We start from the raw sequence: 17,465 nt of genomic DNA, 5'->3' as shown, positions 1-17,465 counted from the left end.
TTGTAAAATATAATTATTATTGTAAATGATCTATACAGATTTTAAGGTACCAAAATTACACTTAAAAAAAATATAAAATACTTTTTAAATAAACTTTACTTAATGATACAAAATATTATAGTTTTATATGATATGAAAATTAACTGTATGAAAAATAATTTATGAAAATTTATTGTTCCAGTTATGGAATATAAAATACTTACACTTTTCTACTACTTTACATAATTTTTATTGTGCCTTGATGTAATCCCTACTATCTCAATTTTTTATAAAGATATAAATAAAATTAAGAGAATTATTAAAATTTTCTACAAAATACAATTTACATTTTTAAATAAATATAATTGTACAATTTTAATATACATTTTCAAAATTACGTTAAATTGTTTATATATAAAACTTACTGAGAGGCGAAAGCAATAATTTTCCTTATTTAAGGAACATAAATCCGTACGATGAAAAAAAAAGTTTTTGAACTTATATATTGCATAATTATGCCAATGTTATATGTTTTAATATTTAAGTCAAATCATTATTTTATTTTAAATAATACTAAGTGCTAAGGAATAAGTACTATGAAACAAGTACTTATATTAATGAAATTTTTATGAAAATTTCATAATTAAAATATTTTATCTTACACATAATATCAAGTTATATCTTATATCTGTTCCACACATCACGCATGGAATTTAACTAATGAACTAATACAATGATGATATATTATTATTCATTAGTAGGATTAGATGCACTATTTTTAACATGTTGTATATTATTTAGAAACACTATTATGTCCTATTTTTTACATTATCTTATTTTTTACTCTTCATGTTATAAAAGTATAATGTTTGTTTAAAAAATAAAAACCTAGATTTTGTTTGTATTGTTCCTGTAACATATTTAATTGTTAAAGCTATAAAAGTTTTAATTATAAGAAATAAACTACATTTCTTTTCCTAATAAATATACAACATGTCAGATGCGATTATAGAAAGTTTCAATTAAAATTTGAGAAATCTGTTTTGAGTTTGATGGATGGTGTAGAAATTTTTATCTGTGGCTTTACAAGATCTACTGGTCTAGTATGTCTTTGTGCTTGTTGGTGAGTGGATCTCACTGCATTTTCTAATTTAGTTTTTAGTTCTGTAGATTGAGACATTAACATCTTAAATTCCTAAAATAAAACATTGAATACTTAGATACCAGTAATTTATGTTTATTTTGTATTTAAAGACGAATTTATTTAAAGAACATGAACTAAGTACCTGAGGATATTTTGGTCCTATCTTATTAAGCCATTGAAAACTTTGTTGATGAAGACTTAATTGATATTTGGAAGCATGTTGTAGTTGATCTCCCTCCAATAAATAATTAATTAGGATTGGCACAAGTAAAGTCAACATCTGTATGCCTAGTTAATTACAAAAATATGTTAAGATTATAACAAATTTACAATTTACAAATAATTTACAATTAGTCAAATAAACTGCATTTTATCATGTAAAATACAAAGTAAATATATTACTCTCTTTTTACAAACCTTGTAAAAGGTCTCCTGAATAGCATGTAACATACTTTTTGTCATAACACTACTCTAATATTGATATACTATTGTAAATGTTATGTAATAAATAAAATACAAATAATACAGATTAATACGTACGATGTGAAAGATCGGCAAGTCCTATAAGAGCTTCAACTGTGCTAATACATTCCAAAGTGAAAGATAATTCTAAATCAGTTGTAATCTGTTTACTCTTGTCACTGTATAGATATTCTACTAATCTTGGAGCTAATGCATGAATATAAGGAGTGCTTATTACACGATCTGGATGTAAAAATATCGTTCTTAACGTTTGAACGCATTTTAATTTGACCTATAAAATTTCAAAGTGTAAATATCTCAAATTATAAAAAGTGTAAAACATAATATTGAAACATTATTACCATTATGTTTTCTGACTGGAAAGCGTGTCTAAAATGATTTATACACGGAAATTGTAAATTCGGTGCACTCACAACTTCAGACGATGCATGAAGAACAAATACCGCAATACCTAACATCATCGCCACTTCGTCCATTTTCGTTTCATCATTTCCTACAAATATATTTTAAAAAATTTATTAGCTAAATATGTTTTAATATCAAAACAAATTTTATGTGATTTTAAATTCAAATACCGGTTTTAGCCAGATCAATGATTTTGGCAAGAGCACTTTGTAAAAGACTTGTCCATTGTTCCTGACTTCTATGATCTTTTGCATATTTATTTGTGGTAAGACTTTTTATACAATGTAAAGCTGCATGAACTGGTGTATCTGATGTTGTTTTATTGCATTCACTGTCCGTACGCACTGCAGTTTCTCTGATCACTCCAGTTGATAAATACAGGAGTGTTGGTAAAATTGCTACAGCACCTAATATTAAAAGACTATGTGTTAAAAATAATTATTTACTTTGTTTAAAAGCATATATTTACCTTGAGGAGAACAAAGAGTAGGAAGAGACTCCATTATATTAAGAGCAGCAGCTATGAGTTTCCCACTTTCTTCAGATGGCATATATCCCCTTTGGGATAAAATCGCTGTTGTTCCATCAGGATTAGGATTTAGTGCTGGGATTTGTCGGACTAAAAGACACAAACACACTTCTAGAATAGCAAATACCAATGACTTTCCAGGATTAAGTTCGCCACTTTCTTCTCCTTCCCCTAGTAAATCTACATGTTGAGTTTCATTGCTTTCTTCATGTGCTGGTGCTATTTCTGTTATAAAATAATATACATATTTGTATATTCAATTTTCCTGAATATGTAAGACAAAATTTTTTTACCTTCCAATTTAGATTTCTTTCTCTCTGTCAAATCTTCCTGTGCTGCTTTCATTATTTGTTTCAAAACTTCCATTACTATCATTTGTATTACGAAACTTTCTCTTGTTAAAAGCATCCTACAATAAAATATACAGTAAGATATCATAATATGTATATTTATATTTATATAAATAAGGGACTTGCCTGTGAAGAACATTACATAATTCAATTGGTAATGAACGGTCCGTAATTAAAACTTTACGAGCCCAAATAGAATCTAATAAAGTGTACAATGCATTTAAACATGTTTCTGTATTTTGAGTAGACTCTGAAGCACGAGGGCTGCATAATGCTTCCATACATATACCTAAAATAATTAATAAATATAACTATCTATAAAATAATATATAATGTTTAATTTAATATTATCGAAGGATTTTTACCAAATAATAAATGGAAACGTTCAACATTTGTAGTATTATTAGTAGAGACATCACTGTTATTATTATTGTTATTATTATTATTATTAGTTGCGTTTGATGCTTCCACTTCGTTTTTACTCTCTTCTAATCCAAATCCTTTTGCATTAAGCCAAAGTGTTGCAGCATGTAAAATTGGTGCCCATGATTCAGCATAATGAGGTCGAGCAGATTCCATTGTATCTGTTGTGTAAAAAGCTCCACCATCATGAGGTAACTGACTGGAAAATTCTAATAAAATATTGACTTATTGTTATAAGTATTTTGTAGAAATAATTTAAAAAATTATATACAGCATACAAACTATTTATACCTGGAGGTAAGGAAAGTAATGCGTGATCTCTCAAGGCAGCTAGCCAATATTGACTTAAACTTAATAACTCTGGTTGCACTAAGCTTAATAAACTTTCAGTTTGAAATTCAAATTTCCCAAAATCTTCACAATTATCATCATCAATTTGATTCGAATTTTGACTGAATGTGTCTTTACTGTTTAATGCAGAACCATCTTTTACCATAGCAACTACATACACCTGATGAAGAAAGTAATAAGTATAAAGAAAGAAAGGATAGTATTATAAGTTGTTTCTTACCTCTGCCCAAGCTTTCAAAATCGCTAATCTTTCAAGTGTTAACAAACTTTCGTTATAAAGTTGTGGTCGTGTATGTCCTTCCCTTAATTTTTCTAGAGAAGATACTAGTAGCTGATGTACTCTACGAAGATCATTGAGATCTCTAGCAACTCCGCTTCCAATCCAAGCACTACATGCCTCGCATGCTGCAGCTGTAACATGCGATGCTGTTTCTGCTGAAAATGCAGGTCTCAACGCAGCTCCAACCTATGATAATTATTAAATGATGATGTGATATATTTATGAAAAATACTTCAAAATTCTATATTTATAATTAATTACTTGTGCTTGGAACTGTTCAAGTAACAAATGTCCAGGAAATTCTGGTTCAGGAACTTTGGCAAATTTATCTATGATTTCTTGTAACGTTTTCAATCCTTCAAGCCGAAGAGGATCACAATCACTTGTCGCGGCCATAAATGCCATCCGTACTAAATCGGAAAGATGTAATACTAGAAAGTCGCCTGTAATTAGGAAATATTAGTAAAGTTATAAGTTGGTAGTTATATTTAAAAATATTACAATTTGAAAAATTAATACTTTTTCCCTTAGATGTTTGCATCTCTTTCGCTAAGGTAAGATCAAAGTGCGCTTGTTTATTATTCACACAAGCAGCGACAATTTTTCTAACACACTGTGCTGCAAATACTCTAGTTGGCCACCTTGGTGTAATAGTTGGACGTTGTTTTGTAGATTCATCTGCATGAAATTCAGCTTGATCATCATCTCCTTCTGTATCTGCATTATCAGTATCCGTAGTACTATCTTCGACGTCAATAGTATTTCCTTCTTCGTTATTACATGTTTCTATGTGTCATAAACATGAATATCTTATTAATCTTATTCAATTTAGCAATGGTTATCTTTGTTGACATATTACAGTATATTATAATACCTGAAGCTATTGTAAGAACATCTTTACATAAGGACAACCATTGAGATAGATGATCTGCTGCTAAAATTTGCAGCATACTCGTTAGCGTGTCATGAATGTCTTTAATTAATTTGCTATCAGTTTCCGTGTCTAACATACTAAACAAGACCCCCGGTAGACCAGTTTCTGTTATAACAAGACCTTCTACTATATTGGTATCTCGACTTTCGTTAGCTAATGTCATTGCATGTTCGCATACTTCCTTCGCTTCGCGTTGAGCCAATTGTCGAAGACAAGAGATTGCAGCTTTACGTAGAAGCAAATGATTGCTTGATAAAGTTCGCTATAAATAAAATAAATTTCAATATAAAAAAAGGTTTTTATATCACTTATATGGGACAAATGAAATATAATTGTAGTGTAAACCTTACACATAGTGTAGGAACCAGAGAAGATAAGTTAACATGTCTTGGTGCAAATAAATGTAGTTGCTGAAGACATCCTGTAGCTTCTGCCTGTACAAGAGGGTCTTGATGATCTTGCATAATTGCACAAGCACATAAAAACGATGAACGTGCCATACAAATCGTTGATGTATTACCTAAATATACAAACAATCAATATACATTATGTGTATTTAAACTTTTGTAATTGAGGTACAGTAAAAGCTATGCACCTTGTAATTCTGGTCCTATCGTTGTGATAAGAGCTGATAATACTTTTCCTATACACTGATGTACATCAATATAAGAATGAGGAACATTAAGAAGAAGAGTCAATGCTAAAGATAATGTAGGTTCAACATAGCCTCGAAACATTGGTCCACCAGAATCAGCTATAAGTGCAAGAGCATGCAATGCCCATACCTGAATAAATAAATTTTTTTAACTAGTGCCTAACTGAAACTAACTATATATTTTAATTAGTGCCTAACTATACATAAAAGACTATGTAAGAGTAGCCTAAAAAATATCTAACTAAAACTAGCTATACGTATATCAATATAGACTCACTTGTACTACTGGAGATGAATTATCTTGAGCAAGTGCAAGTAAAATACTGACACTTGTATTTAGATGTTGACTAGATCCCATCCCACCCACGTATTTATGAAGACACCCTAACGCTAAAGAATGGCCAGTTCTACTAGCAACATCGCGAGCAGATTTTAAGCGGTCAAAACTTGTTTGTGCTAATTCCGCCGTAAATTTGGGATCAGAAATAACTTGAGCCATTCTTCCAACAGCTTCTCCAGCTGCCCATCTTAGTATCGAATTACTGCTTACCAAAGCACTCTATAATATAAACAACATCAATTAAGTTCTCTATAACGAATAAAATGAAAATATAATGTAATGTTATTATAAGATAATGTTTACAATAATGAGATTAGTCGCAGATTTCTTAACATCTTCTTGACCAAAGCCAGTTTTTGCTTCATTCAGTCCCTTTAATCCGCTTAGCACAGCCGTAAAAACATTCATCTGTATTGCTTCTTGTCTACCAGATTTTGTATGTTTTATACATTCACTGAAATGATCTAACATCTGCAATCTATGCTTATTTGCTACACGTGGGAAGATCTGACCGAACAGGGATACAGAGAGATCAATGACTGCAACTCCCAAAGGCAAAGGTCCTGGAATTATATCGTCCTAAAACAGTAACAATGGAATTAAAATCATTACAAAAAATCTATATTTTTAATAAGATCTAAAAAACATTACTTGTGGTACAGGTCTATAAAGACAACATGGATTGTGTTCCAAAGCTCCAGACCCTGCAGCGCTATTTGGTTGCAGCTGAAACAAATACAATATATATGTAGATTGAGTAAATCCCATTTTTATCTTTTATTGTTTTTACTATCAATAGTATGAACAATACAAAGTAAAAAATAAAAACAAGTGTAACACATTTATCTTAATAGAACCCATGAATGTGAAATTAATTACAATTAACAGTTTTTAAAACAAAGTATAAATTGAGACTACCACTCTTAATATTTATCATTATTTTATAAATTAATTTACAACATTCATAAGAAATAAAAAAAGTGTAAAAGGAAAATTGTGCAGATGAACAGCAGATAATGAAAGGCTTCATAGAACATTACTCACATGTTCCAAATCTGCCCTTCTGTTTGGTTCCATCTGGATATGAGTGGAAATATGAATGTTAATTTCAATTAATATTATATATGTTAAGTTTCCTTATAGTTTGACCGCTTAGTTGTTACATTAAATTTCTACATTAATAAAAGTTAATAATGGTATATGAAAGATATGTTAACAGCATCTACACATAGAGCACATGAAAAATGTATGTAGAACACTGTTATAAAGTAGTATTTTCAAACACATACTTGATCTTCAATTGTACGATGATCAGTTTCTTGTAACCATGTACCAAGGATTACAGAATCATTGGCATGACAAACTGCACGTAATAATGAAGTTGTAGTATTTCCAGGATTTTCAGTTAATGTAAACTCTGATACCAACATCCTTAAGAGATGTGTATAAGAACCTGTTTAATATTTGCAATTATTCGTTTCTTTAAGTAGTACCTCCACATAATTTTTATAATTACAAATATTTATCATTACCTTCAAAAGTTTGAGGTGGTAATAATAATAGTGTCTCATATAAACGCAAACGAACCATAGCAGCTGGAGCCTTTAATTGCTGACCGTAATTTTTCAATACAGGTGATAAACTGAAATGTTATTTTGGATATAACATTAAACTAAGAATATTTTAGAAGCAACAACTAGAAATATTTCAGAAATATATATAAATATAACATACTTTGTTAACATTGCCAATGCAGATTCAATTGGTGTTAGAAGCCGTCTTGTAATATCGTCGTTTAAAAGTTCGGGGCAATGTAACAAGAAACTATGCATCGCAGATAATGCACCAGCTCGACCTTCTAAAGTCACTTGCCATGTAAAAGCATCACCTCTAGCCTTTTCGCTTTCGAGTTCTTTATTTGAACGAGGAAAAGAATTTCTCCATAATAACAACATTCTAGGTAATAACCCTTTTACCACCGCCGTTCCTAAACCCATGGTTTCTTATTAGATATAATATTTTAAGGATGCAAATACATTTACTATTTAATTGTTCTACAATACATTGATTTAAGTGTACTATACCAAGAGTCATTATAGCTCCAATTAGAAGCCATCCAGCATGTGTTCTGTTTAACGATAAACGACTGTTTTGACTTGCGCTTCTCAAAAGTTCTTCTGCAGTATTAAATATAATCTAAAATGAAATTATTTTTGTTTTATAAAATTCTATGCCATCATAAAATCACATAAATGTTATTTAAAAATAATTACTTTTCCTTTTGTATGTGGAACTCCAAGTGGCGATAAACGAACGCTACCGAGAACTGCAGCTAATGCACTACTATATCCAGCTATTGCTTCTGGTGAACTACGCATATTTTCTATTCCATCTACGCAACGATCAATTAGAGGTGTTATCTGACTTGGTACTGCTACACAAATGCAACGTAAACACCACGAAGCTGCAAGTCTAGCTGCTTGACATGGGTGAATTAAAACAGCCATAATGGTATCAATTAAATCTGGAAAAACATTCAAATTAATATAAATATCAAAAAAATTAGTAAGTATATATCGTATATATGTAGGCTACATACTCAAAGATTGATCAGACAATAAATTACAAGCTGTTGTACCCAATCCTAAGATCAAATTTCCCATTTCTTGCAGTGCACAAACTAATAAATGTTGACTGAATAATGTTTCTTGGTTACAGTCCTTTGCGTTTTCTGGACTAAAATCTAAGAATTTAGAATAAAAAGATAAAAAATACATATGTATATTCTATTAAATTACTATAACAATAAAAACTAAAAAAAATTATGTTTACCAATAGAATTCATCTGTTTCAAAATAATGTAGGCTATTTCTTTACATGCAGCAGCCTGAGCCCCTTCTCCTAATAATTTCCCTACAGTACCGTGTAATATAAAGTTAACACATTTTCTAGAATAGACAGCATCAACATGTGAGCTTGCTGCTTTTGGATTCGTTACAAGGTCAAGTACATGTGCAACTAATGTGCCAACATTGCGTTCAAGCCATGATCCTCCTAACATTTGAACAAATACAACATATGCCTGTAAAATATCAATGAATAATTAATTAGATTGTTTTATAAAGTGAATATGAGATGTTATCTTTTGTATTTTTTCTTACATGTGTGACTCCAACTCGAACTTCTCTGTTAACACTAGAATTTCCTTTTATTATTTCTCCAGTACCCTTCAAAAAACCTACTCCACCTCTTAAAAATCCGGACATTAAAATATTCAAGACTTCGTCAAGTGAAATTTGTTTACAATTTTTATTTTGTGTAACTAAAACAATAATAATAACTAATAGTTCTTGCATAATGCATAATGAATACTTGAACGTGCAGATTCAAAATACCTGAAGGACTTTTTCCTTTTGGAGCTGGAAGCTGAGTCATCGCCACCAATGTACCAAGTAATTTTGCAACAGCACATCGTACTTCATAGTTTGAACCTTCAAATGCTCGGAAACAAAGTGTAGCAACACTTTCTATTTCAGTAGTATATAAAAATGATGCATGATTTAACATTTCTAATAAACACTGTAAATATTGCATTAAATATATTTTAAGCAGTATATTTACAAAATATCAAATAAAGCATAATAAAATACCTTTGCAGCAGCACATCTTACAGCCATTACCCTATCTGTAAGATAATGTCTAGAAACTTTATATATTTCTTTATGAACATTTGTAATTGCAGATCCCATGCCAGCACAAACCTAATAATTCAAATATATGTAAGATTTTCAAAATAATTTTAACCTCTGTATAATACCAAATATTACCTTTTCTAGAGTATGCATAATTTCTATTCGAGTTTGTGACTCTGCAGAACGTAAAGACTTTATTAATATTTGTACAGTTTCTTCATATGACCTGCCCATCATTCTTCCTAATTTTTCATACATGCATCCCACACAACATATAGCAGCTCTATAAACAGTAACAAATTTTAAAACTTACAGAATGTGTAAAATTTATTACTAACTAAATATACAAGAATTTTACTTACAATTTTGTTGGGAGGAAGCTTGGAGAATCATCTTTATTTCTAAGAATATCATTACACTTATTAACAGTATCAAAAAGCAAAAATGTATCACCAACACTAAATAAAGTTGCAAGACATCTTGCAATAAGTCTTCGTGTAGGAGGCCCAGGAGCTCCTTGCATGTGTTTGGTTAATTGTTCTACTAGCTTTTGCTGACATCCCTTAATATCACTCTGAAAGTTATATATTATTATAAAATAAAAGTTCAAAACAAATGTATTATATATATATTTCCTGGCAAAAATACGTTGCAACAAGGAAATATATCATTTAAATCAATAATACCTTTTGTGCAGCTATTAAAACCTTATCCAAGAAACGTAACCATTCAAATATAAAAACTGGCCTCTTAGCTTCTGGGATTTGATTAAGGGCATCCTCATTGAGAGTCAAACTATGACTCAACTCCATCATCATTTCAATAAATTAGTTTCTAATGTTACCCACTTTCTTCCTGCAATCAATCATATATTATTAACAAACTTTTATTGTTATTATTTGTAATTAGAGAACTAAATATGCATTTTAAAGAATCATAACAATCTGATATCTCCCTTTCATAAAATATACATATGTATTTTTATCACGTATTAGAAATAAACAGATTATTTATTAGTACATAAATATTAATACTAAAATTTTATAAAAATATATAATTAAATACCAGAAATACTGCCGATATCACCAGTATATAGGAAATAACATAATTTTCTATTTCTTTTTATATAATATATTTGTAATCACTCCATTTCATCAACGTAAAACAGTTAGTATTCGTATTTATCTACGTTTCACATTAAAAAATAAAACGATGTGAAGTAAATCACTTTATAAACAGCATGTCATTCGGTATTTAACACCTTTCAACAATTTATATAAACGGGTAGAGCAAGATACAATTTTTCCACGTAATTGATAAATCTTAACCTGATTTAGGTTAGGGTAGATCGTAATCTTCTGGATGAGAAACATCGACAACGAATTATTAAGATTGCTTACTTGACGTATTTTTATTGTGTTCGTATATCATTCATGTTAGATTGATTATTTATCTTTTTCAACTATTATCATAAAATTAATTATATAACAAATCATGTTAAATTGAAAAAAGGTAATTATAAAACATATTATCAAAAAATTTTTTATTATAACAAATATAAAATGTTAATAATTTTTTGTCTATATATGGAAGCCAATATATAGATATATCTTATATATTATTTAATTATTATTTATAACATACTCAATCTATATGTACAACTAATATTGAATTTATAAACAAATTAATATATTACTTTATGTCATATGCAGTTTATCATACTGTTTTACGTCTATATTCAAATGTAGTACGTATTTTTAATAATAAAAATAATTTTTTCTTATATGATTCCTAGTAGTACAAAATTTAATTTGCTGAAAATTACTTTTAAGGATATTGACATAAATAAATTCGCACTTGTGAAAAGTGCTTTTTATTACAAATCATAATGTCAGATGTATACATAGTTTTGTGTTGCATACATATCTATAACATATACATATTGATTAAAAATTTTCTGAATGCAATTTTGTATTTACTGCATGACGTTTAAACATCAATTGGGACACATATATGACACGTATAAATTTGTGTTTGTAAGTCACGGGATGTACTCTTTTCATAAAAGAACTCAAACATAACATTATCAACATTCAGTCATAATGACTTCGACATAATGCATCTCATGGATAATTATAACATTAATATTCTCCAGTAAAGAAATGTACGATCTATATACTATGTATGTATGTTTTGAATTAATGCTTTGTCAGAGTAATTTCACAGTTAATGATACGTCCACTGATATTGATAAACATTAATGATCGTATCACTACTACCTTTTTCTTTTCTTTAGTCTCCTAGCGCTGATAAATTATTCGAGAAAAATTACATCACTCCTTCTGTCTTTAATTTATGCAGAAAAATGTATAAACATATTTTTTGAACATTTCACCAGTCAAACTACTTTATTTAAAAAAGGAAAGGTTCTTTATTTCTCTACCACGATAAGCCCGTATCACCAAAATATTTCATTTTGGATATTCGTAAAATTTTTTATACACAGATCTTTTTGGGAATATGTATAGAAGTAAACAAGGTATTCATCTTTTCTTTGGAAACGCTTGTTAAAATTAATTTCATAACAGGAAAGTCAATTCTGCGAAACAAAGCTGTTAGTCACACATCTACGTAGATACATGATAATTGAGGATTAATATATGTAATATACGTATGTATGTAAGCTACTTTATAAATATGAATCGTGATGAAGTTACATTTTTTTTCACTAGCCTCCATAATTCATAATGCACTGTTCGCAAATACTCAGATTTATAAACGGTTATTATATAAACGACGGAAGTACTTGCAATCGTAGAAGGTAGCGTTCTCTTCTGTTACTTTTTATTAATTATAACTTTTTGCATATTTTTCCGGATACTAAGAGGTTCTAAAAAAAAAAAAAAAAGAGTAAAGATTGTCTCTCCTCTAGATTTTTATTTGAATGTCCCAAGATCGTTAAACCACAGATGCATAATTATCATAGTTGCATGTATCAGTAAGTAATATATCAACGGATTTCACGTCACCAGTACATTACTTTTTTGCGTCCATCTAGTGTCTCGACACTCGAGCAAACATAATAATTAAACTGTGAGTGTTTATGCATTTATGGGAAATTTGAAACGCATATGATGTAAAGCTGTATAAATTATTTTTAAAAAGTATTCTAATAATAATAATAACAAATCTTGATCAAAATTTCATTCCTTTTATTACCGTAAAACTATCAAATTGCAATAAACATTCGCAGTCTAATAATAGCTATTATCCCTTATTATGATGCGACAATATGTGGAGAATCAGAAAGAATTAGATTCGGTAAAGACGAGCGTCACCGCCGCGACAATTTGCCGTTTGAGGATAGCATAAATTCATACGAATCAGTTCACGCGGGATGCAAATCTTAGACGGGAAATTAATGCAAAACGCTCTTATAGACTTCAACAAAAATTAAATACGCAAACGCGGCAGTAATTTGCTGCGGCGACTGTGACGCTACTCGTCTACTCCGAATCTTGGAAATTACGAAAATCAATTACATTATTTATTATGAAACTGAATGAAATGGAGCAGAAAACTCTCACTCCTAAATGCATACAATATCACTAATCATGTTATACGAACCTAGAAATTATTACATCACATCCTATTTCCATGATACATATTTTAATAGTTTTTGCCAGCTTTATCGATCGCGATTTATGCAACGATTTAAATAACTTTCCCGCCACTACTTGTCCCTTTTATCATATAGTGTGTGTCATTTAACTGGAACTGTAATACCTGGAAATGCCTAAATAAACTTACGGATACGGAAAAATGTTTGAAGCGAACGTTATATAATATCAAGGGAAGCATTTCATACCGATATTTATTTTGCAATGATCTTGAAAAGATCTATGAAGATTTTTATTTTTAAATGGCAGCTATATTTTTTATTTCATATTCTTGCAGTCGATATCGAAACGTTTTCAGAACACTACCTACTTGCATCTTTCGTATAAATTACTATCGAGATATTAAATTTCAAATATGATGTGTCGTCAGGGTCTTAGCGTTATTCATTGTAAACAACGGGGTGGTTACTCGGTCGGACTTCGTACATTATAATGGCTCTAGAAAATGAGTGTATGTCAAATTCTATCCTTAAAGCAATTAGTCGCTTTTCCTCCTACGCATCTACTATTAAAAGGTATACAATTTTTTATCCTTCTTAAGAATTAGTATCTCGATAGTAGTTTATGAGAAAGTTACAAGTAAATATAATAGTCGTTTAAAAACATAAACGTGACATGTACAGAGATTTTCAAGGTCTTCGCACAGTAAGATAAATAGCGATATGACATGTCTTCTTTACCATCGTGCAGCATTTGTTTCAAACATTCCTTAATATCACATAGTTTTCGAAATATTTACATATTTATACACGTTTACAAATAAATGGAACACACTGTATATTGCTGTTACAGGTATGGCTTAACTTACAAATTATTTTTTAAAACACGTTAACCCGGCATACATACAATGCCACTGTATAAACATTGAAATGAAAGTAGCATTCGTGTTGTTCGTGGTCTATGAAAGTTATCGGGAAACCCTAAGAAAATAAAAGGAAATGATGACACTGATTATTATGGTTCACGGCAATAACTAGCAACATTGTCAAGAGACTCGATAGCTTTATGATCGAGAGTGCAGTGATAAACTATATTTGCTGTTAAAGACGGTAAAACATGTGTTATTATAATCATCGATGGCAATAAGTAGCCAGAATATTTTGGATTTCGTTAATTGAACTAAATGGGTCATAATTGCGAATAAATTGTAATAAGATAAGTGGTGCACAAAATAGTATTGATATTTTCCAGCAAGTTATGCTTTGTCTGACAGTTAAGTGGAATATTTCACCAAAATCGTATTGATTCACATTCATCATTAAATATTTACGAACTATTTCCATCATAGTCGGTTTCTAATCCTCATATGAGCAAAACCTGATTTCGTTGAATAAAGCTAGATGTTTTCTATACGACATGAAATCTTAAAGCGATTCTTACAGAACACATGTACATATATATATTATTATTATATCCTTTACAGGTTCATCATCAGACATCTTAAAAAAAGTTTGACGTATGCAGTGGTAAAAAGTAATATACGTCATCGAATGGTATGCCGAAAACACATACATATGTTTATCGTAGATCTGTTGTAATTACGTATCAATAGAAGCGAACTGCACGTAAGATTATCATTATATCATTAAGGGTATCCTCAGGCTATCAATACATGTTGTCAGCATTTCAAGGTTCTCAACTAAAAGGATCAATATGTACTGTCAATATAATATTGTCAATATTTATTGACAAACTGCATTTCCGTTAAGAATCTTGAAATATTGGCAATATTATTGATTGTCTCTAAAAAGAGTTCCTTAGGGTTCCTTTTCATATATACATATCATAAAAACTTTTTGGTTGTCGTGAAACGATCATGTATTGCTTTCTATCGAATTTCATTGTTGAAATTAATGAATTTAAAAGTTCATTATCAATTTAGACAGATACCTCTTTATGTATTTAATAATTAGAAAGAGAAAAAATTTGAGACCAGTTATTTAATAGTAACAGTATTAATGGTGAACTGTCCAATTCGTCAAGTCATGATAACGTAGACACTACATACATATGGGTGGAGCATTATGAGTCAAAAAATTAATATAGATTTTCAGTAAGTCACAGTTCGGTTTGTATTCACAAGTGAAGTTGTCTACATTGTCAAACAATTATCCGCAGAAACGTGACGGAGCCAATTAGTATCTGCCTTTTTGCGGATTTTTTACGATGATTGTCTATGATATGTGTTTGCGGGCAATTGTCTATCAGTATAGAATTAGCTTAAACAGATACAATCAAAACCAAATAGAATCAGTAAAATATAAGTGATGAAGGATGCTGCAAACGGCCGGCGAGTTCCCGATAAATTACTTCTGCAGCTGGTAATATTGTCACTTGTAATATACTTTCGTCTTGAGGTTCAAGGTTAGCAGAGGATCACCTTGATATAAGTAAATTCTTTCTTTTATCGATTCAGCGTACCACTAATAAGAATATGCAGTTTTATCCCAGAAAATTTAAGGTCCTCTAGAATTTGAAAGAAACAGGTAGAAATAATTTATTCAATGTTTCAAAGAATCTAAAAGAGCAGATAAAAACGCATTCATTAAAGACAGTTTTTTTGAATGCAATTCATTTTATATAGAAAACTTTCTATTTTCAATTTAATAAACAATAAGATATTTTAAACATATATCTAAATAAAAATTAAAATATTATGTTACTATATCTAATTGGGTATCACGATTAAATCTAATTCTTTGATTTTGACACTGTTAATATGGTTATAATGAATTTTAGTGACTTTCAACTTTGAATGATTATTTATGCGTCCTATCAAATTATTTAATCCACCGGTCTGTCAATAATTTTGAACACGTTTCCGTCTGAATTACTGGTTCAACTGCTTAATGAACCAATTAAAGAATGATATTGAATGTATACTTTTAAGAAGGATCTATATTCTAGAATACTGAACGTGGATATATGGATATACATAAAAATATTTAAATTTTTTTAAGAGAACTTGTTAAAGATTACCTATGTAACCTTTAGACGTTTATACGTCTGAAACAAATTAATTCAAAAGAATGTGTAAAAATATAAAGGTGTCGAAAAAGTTAGTCCAACAATAAGAACTGGAATCTCAATATTATTTTTCAAGAGAATTTAGAGGATTTTTCAAGAGATTCAACTGTGAATAATGGTTCTTTTGACAAGTTTTATCCTTCCAATGAATAGAACATGATAGAGACCAAAAAGATTCGGCTTTGAATTTCTAGGTCAAGGTGTTTAATTTTGCAGTTCCTTTTTTATTATCTAATCTCCATTAAACCAGAGATGTAGAATGTTATTGCAATGACACGACATATAGTTTTGATACACTCTGTATTTCTAGTTTTACTAAAAATGCATTTCTCAGTATTTAAATATTTATTTGTCTACATTAATGATAATAATATTTTATATTGTAAAATATATATTTTAATAAATTTATAATTGTGTTTGTTTAAATATTCTTATTTAAAATATTTATTTTGATATTATAAAACTAAATGTTTTACTAATTACACTTCTTTATTAATTGTTTACCACAAATATTTTACTAATTACATACACTTCCTAATATAGTGAGAAATACCTTCCTTCCGCTTTTTGAATCGAGCAATGGGTCTGCTTTTAGTACAAAAGATGTTATTCAATTTTCACTTTAAAAAACAAGTTGACCATATTTCCAATGCTACATAATGCTCAGTATTAAGCAGGACGTCAAAGAATTTTCTTCCAGAAAATCTAAATATTTATTACTTTTGTAAATTTTTTGCAAACTAACTTTGTTTGCAAAAGTTGGAACAAAGTCCGCAACTTTTTTCCAGCGGTGCTTAAATAAAGATAATTTGTTTTTCACTTAAAGAACAGAAAAACCGATGAAAGTCATATTTGATTTAAAATTCAATGCAGAAAGAAAAATAACTTGATCACAAAATACCAAACTTTAACATGTACAGATTCTTACGAATCGAGTCTTTTAAATTTAATCCAAAGCAAATTATTTTTAGAAATTAATTCGATATTTTAATAAAATTAGAAATTGAGCTCATATTACGAATATTTTCCCATTTAACAGGATGTCTTAAATATATCACTTTTTATATGCCAGACATCGCGCCCTATCAGTATATTGATGTCCGAGGAACGAGAGAAATCGTAGACGTTGTCTTCATTGGCGTCGTATGGGGGTTAGTGATCAGGAGACAGTATAAAGCAGAGTGAACACAAGA

At 29.6% G+C, this 17,465-nt stretch overlaps 1 protein-coding gene across 1 annotated transcript; it reads right to left on the bottom strand.

The window, feature by feature from the left end:
* Positions 1–216: 216 nt before the first annotated feature.
* Positions 217–10,929, bottom strand: LOC132904599 (HEAT repeat-containing protein 5B). The gene is made up of 34 exons (XM_060955246.1): positions 10,631–10,929; positions 10,252–10,420; positions 9,928–10,139; positions 9,701–9,848; positions 9,524–9,634; positions 9,269–9,452; positions 9,035–9,195; positions 8,706–8,955; positions 8,473–8,616; positions 8,147–8,397; positions 7,958–8,069; positions 7,608–7,860; positions 7,406–7,515; positions 7,163–7,326; positions 6,918–6,950; positions 6,525–6,599; positions 6,177–6,452; positions 5,811–6,092; positions 5,474–5,663; positions 5,229–5,398; positions 4,819–5,140; positions 4,464–4,730; positions 4,206–4,387; positions 3,885–4,130; positions 3,605–3,824; positions 3,256–3,522; positions 3,017–3,179; positions 2,834–2,949; positions 2,481–2,765; positions 2,182–2,418; positions 1,948–2,099; positions 1,664–1,877; positions 1,266–1,411; positions 217–1,174 (listed from the first exon to the last, which is right to left on the bottom strand). The coding sequence occupies exons 2-34, from the start codon at positions 10,381–10,383 to the stop codon at positions 998–1,000; spliced, it is 6,252 nt and encodes a 2,083-aa protein (XP_060811229.1). The 5' UTR covers positions 10,384–10,420; positions 10,631–10,929; the 3' UTR covers positions 217–997.
* Positions 10,930–17,465: the final 6,536 nt, after the last annotated feature.

Source organism: Bombus pascuorum, chromosome 1 (genome assembly GCF_905332965.1).
Source record: "Bombus pascuorum chromosome 1, iyBomPasc1.1, whole genome shotgun sequence".
In the NCBI taxonomy this organism is placed as follows: domain Eukaryota; kingdom Metazoa; phylum Arthropoda; class Insecta; order Hymenoptera; family Apidae; genus Bombus; species Bombus pascuorum.
Note: the sequence above shows the minus strand (reverse complement) of the source record. Positions and strands in the feature narration are given on the sequence as shown.